The sequence below is a fragment of the Chenopodium quinoa genome, unplaced genomic scaffold (genome assembly GCF_001683475.1).
Source record: "Chenopodium quinoa cultivar QQ74 unplaced genomic scaffold, ASM168347v1, whole genome shotgun sequence".
In the NCBI taxonomy this organism is placed as follows: Eukaryota; Viridiplantae; Streptophyta; class Magnoliopsida; order Caryophyllales; family Amaranthaceae; genus Chenopodium; species Chenopodium quinoa.
The window spans coordinates 1-3,721 of NW_018744469.1; the positions used below are offsets into that span (position 1 = coordinate 1).

The following is a 3,721-nucleotide window of genomic DNA, read 5'->3' on the forward strand; positions in this document are numbered from 1 at the left end:
CCTTGATCCTAACAAAATAAAAATATTACCAAAAAGCAAGGATTAAAACACATGGACATGCAAGAATGAACTCAAATTCAACTGAAAGTTTAGAGAGTTAGAAAAGGGAGCTTTGTGCAAATTCACCTGCTTGATTTTTCTCATTTCATATTCTTGCTTAAATTGGCTTGACTGTTCAGTCTCCTGTAGATACTCATCATCAAATCTTCCATCTACCATTAATAGAAAACAAAACGCAATATATTATATTAATCCCATAAGCACTTTCAAGCGTCAACCTTAACACTAACAAATGTAGGTTTATTTTCCAAATGCCTGACAAATAAATTCAAACACACACCTGAATCAAATTTTATCTCTTGGCGAGTAGCTGAAGAAGTCCAACCAGATGTCCAACCCCCATTCTTTTTAGCTGCAGGGGTTCCATCTGGTATGGATTGAATTCTATCAGGCAAAGCAAGGACTAAATCATTACGAGCCGAAAGTTCCTCAATTGAAAGCCCTTTCACCTGCATTACATAAGAATAACTAAATAAGTAATCATATTGTAATAAAAATGAAATAAAATAAAATAAAAACCAAGACAAAATGCAAGATATAATGGCTTTGATTAAAATCAAAATACAATGTTTTCACCATTCAACCACTGGCAAATCTAGGAGCAGGCCTACCCAGGCCACAACCCGCCTCATTGCCCAGAATATCTATAAAAGGTATTGACTTGGTCGTTTTACAGAAAAATGGGTTAGCATACTTGATTCTTGTTTGATGCAACAATTCAAATCCTAGTGGTAGTAGCTTTACTCGATTTGCTTCTGTTGACACTAATTTCAGAGTTATACGGATTTATTTAAAATATATCTTTTTATGTGATAAGCATATTACATTTTTCTTATTAATTACTTTGGCGTTTTTTTACCCCTCTTTCTGTTTAGGAATTTTTTTTCTCCTAATTCTTTGAGAAAGCTCTGTAGTTTACGGCTTTACGCCCTGCCCAATCTTAAAATCCTGGTCCACTTATGCATTCAACCTCAAATAATTTAGCATCAACCTCAAATAATTTAGCATCACATAAACATAGTCAAAAAACTTCGCCATCAACAGAACCTCAAAATGCAACGAAACTAATTTCATAATACCAATTCAATCTACAAAAAAAGAAAGTATAATTCAGTGTCGTTCTACCTATTTAGTTCTTCAACTGTATTTGCTAGTAGAAACTACAGACATTTCAGAGTTTCAAGTAAACACAGATCCAGCAAAATTTGAAAAAAATTGGCAACAAATCAATTGAAATTGCATAAAATCAAATTAAGTAGCATCACAAACCAAAAATGAAGAAAATTACACACCCTTTTTTGAGCCAAGCGCTGCAATTTAGGCACTTCTTCAAGTAATCGACCTTTAATTCGACGAATCTCAGCATTCAATGCCACAACCGACGCCCTATTCGACTCATTTGCAGCTGTTTCAGCTTTTCTGAAAAGTAAAAATTCCCCAATTCAACAACCATAAATTCAATTAAAATCCTAAATCAAGCAAAACCAAACAATGAGAGAAGGAGGAGCAAAAGACCTGATAGGCAGTTTCGATGTCGGATTCGACGGAAGAGTAGAGGCGGGCAAACGCGTCGTCGCCGGAAACATTGGAGTCTCGTTGCTTTTCGACGTCGTATTTGTCGTACTTCTGGCAGATCGCCTCAACTCTAGTGAGAATGTTGATCACACTCATTGTTACGCCGCCGAAGATCTTTAGCTTACAACCGTCAGGGGAGTATGAGAGAGAGAGGGGACACAATTTGTGAGTGACAGGCAAAAAACAGGTCGGAAAAGAATGGAATTCAAATATTTTTACAGTTTTTTTTTGTTTTAATATTACTCATACCATTTTTTTTTTTGGGTGTTTAGAGAAGCAAGGCGTGGGCGATGAGAAATCGATCACAAATTTTCTTGTAATTAGGTAACTACTTGAGCTATTTTTCACTCAAAACATACTCGTAGTACTAGTTCTATATGCACGCTTTGTGTGCGTTAATTTCAGGAATTCACTATTAATTTAACTAACATATTTAAATATATATAGTTTTTGTTATAATATAGATAGGCAAGATCAAAGCCTTTATTTTATTACTTGTATTGTATTATGTAAAGTACATAGATTTTGTAAGATCATCTATTTATACTAGAACAACTAGAGTAACACCACGCCTTCATTAGTGGTGTAACTAATGGAGGTGTTACTCTTCCATTAGTAATGTAGCTATAGAAGATGTAAATAAGGTGTCAAATTCATTTAATATGGATGTTTTATTAACACTTCTTCTTGGATGTACACTTTTTACATCTTTTGCAATACTACCTCATTAAAAATCTTACATGGAAAATCTTGTGAGACAAAAATCATAACAAAAGAAAAGAGTACATTTGCATATTATAATTCTCCCCCTTAACTTAGCATACATCTCTCATACGTCATATACCAATCATGTATGAGTTTTGTGAATACCTTCATATGTAATGACTTTGTAAACAACACTGCTAAATTTTTATCTAAGAGAATTTGTTGGACATCAATTTCGCCTTTTACTTGTAATTCATGGGTATAGAAAAATTTAGGTTTTATCGCTTTAATACACTCTTTTTTAATCTAAGCGATACAAGCGGTATTATCCTCAAATATTATTGTCGATTTTTCCTTAACCGATGTCAAGCCACATGACTTTCGGATATAGTGAATTAATGATTTAAGCCACACACATTCTCATCCTGATTCATATAATGAAATCAATTATGTATGATTTAACGAGGTGGCAGTTAAAGTCTATTTTGTTGAACGCCATAAAATGGCAGTTCCACCATATATGAACAAATACCCTATTTGAGATATGGCTTTGTGTGGATCAGATAAATAACACAGCATTTTCATATCCAACCAATTGGACATTACTTGAATCTTCATTTTTTTATTTTAAGTTTTTTTTAAAAAAAATAAAATAAAATAAAAAGCCTCATATCTAAAGCTGTCAAAAGCTGACCCGACCTGAACCCGATTATAAACCGACCCGTCTAAACCCGGAAAAATGATGACCCGAACTCGATATGACCCAACCTGAAACCAACCTTAGACCGAGTTAACCTGAGTATTTGAGACCCGAACCCAAACATGAACCTGACCTGGAGATGACCTGACCCGAATATAACCCGTAAAATATTGACTTGAACCAAACCCGACCTGAACCGAAATTGACCCAAACCCGTTTTAACTCGTCAAAACCCGAATTTAACCCGACTTGAATTCAACCCGACCTATTCCTAACTCGACCCGAATTTAACTCGACCTATTACTAAACCCGACGCGAATTTAACCTGACCTATTACTAACCCAACCCGAAATTCAACCCGATCTGTCACTAACCCGACCCGAAATCAACCCGACTTGTTATTGACTCAAAATTAACTAACAATCTAGGATTACGTCACATCTTTTTTTTTCCCCTAATTCTATGAGTTATTTTCCTATTTAAGCTTATTCAAATATTTTCAATAAAATTCTCTATTATCAAATGTATTACAATTTATATGTCTCAAAAAAACCTATAAATTTTTGAATACCTCTAATTTTTGGATGCATGTGCATTCTTTATTTAAATTTAGTAATTACGATTTACGAATACTACTACTTTTTAGGTGCAAGTTCATTCTATATTTCAATTAAGCAATTA

The 3,721-nt window shown here is 34.0% G+C and overlaps 1 protein-coding gene across 1 annotated transcript; it reads right to left on the reverse strand.

Moving 5' to 3' along the window:
* Nucleotides 1-126: 126 nt before the first annotated feature.
* On the reverse strand, nt 127-1,731 carry LOC110697602 (syntaxin-71-like; the record flags this gene model as incomplete). The annotated part of the gene is made up of 4 exons (XM_021874992.1): nt 1,628-1,731; nt 1,353-1,479; nt 341-509; nt 127-212 (listed from the first exon to the last, which is right to left on the reverse strand). Coding segments are annotated over exons 1-4 (486 nt in total), but the record flags the coding sequence as incomplete, so codon positions are not given.
* Between the last annotated feature and the right edge of the window lie 1,990 nt (nt 1,732-3,721).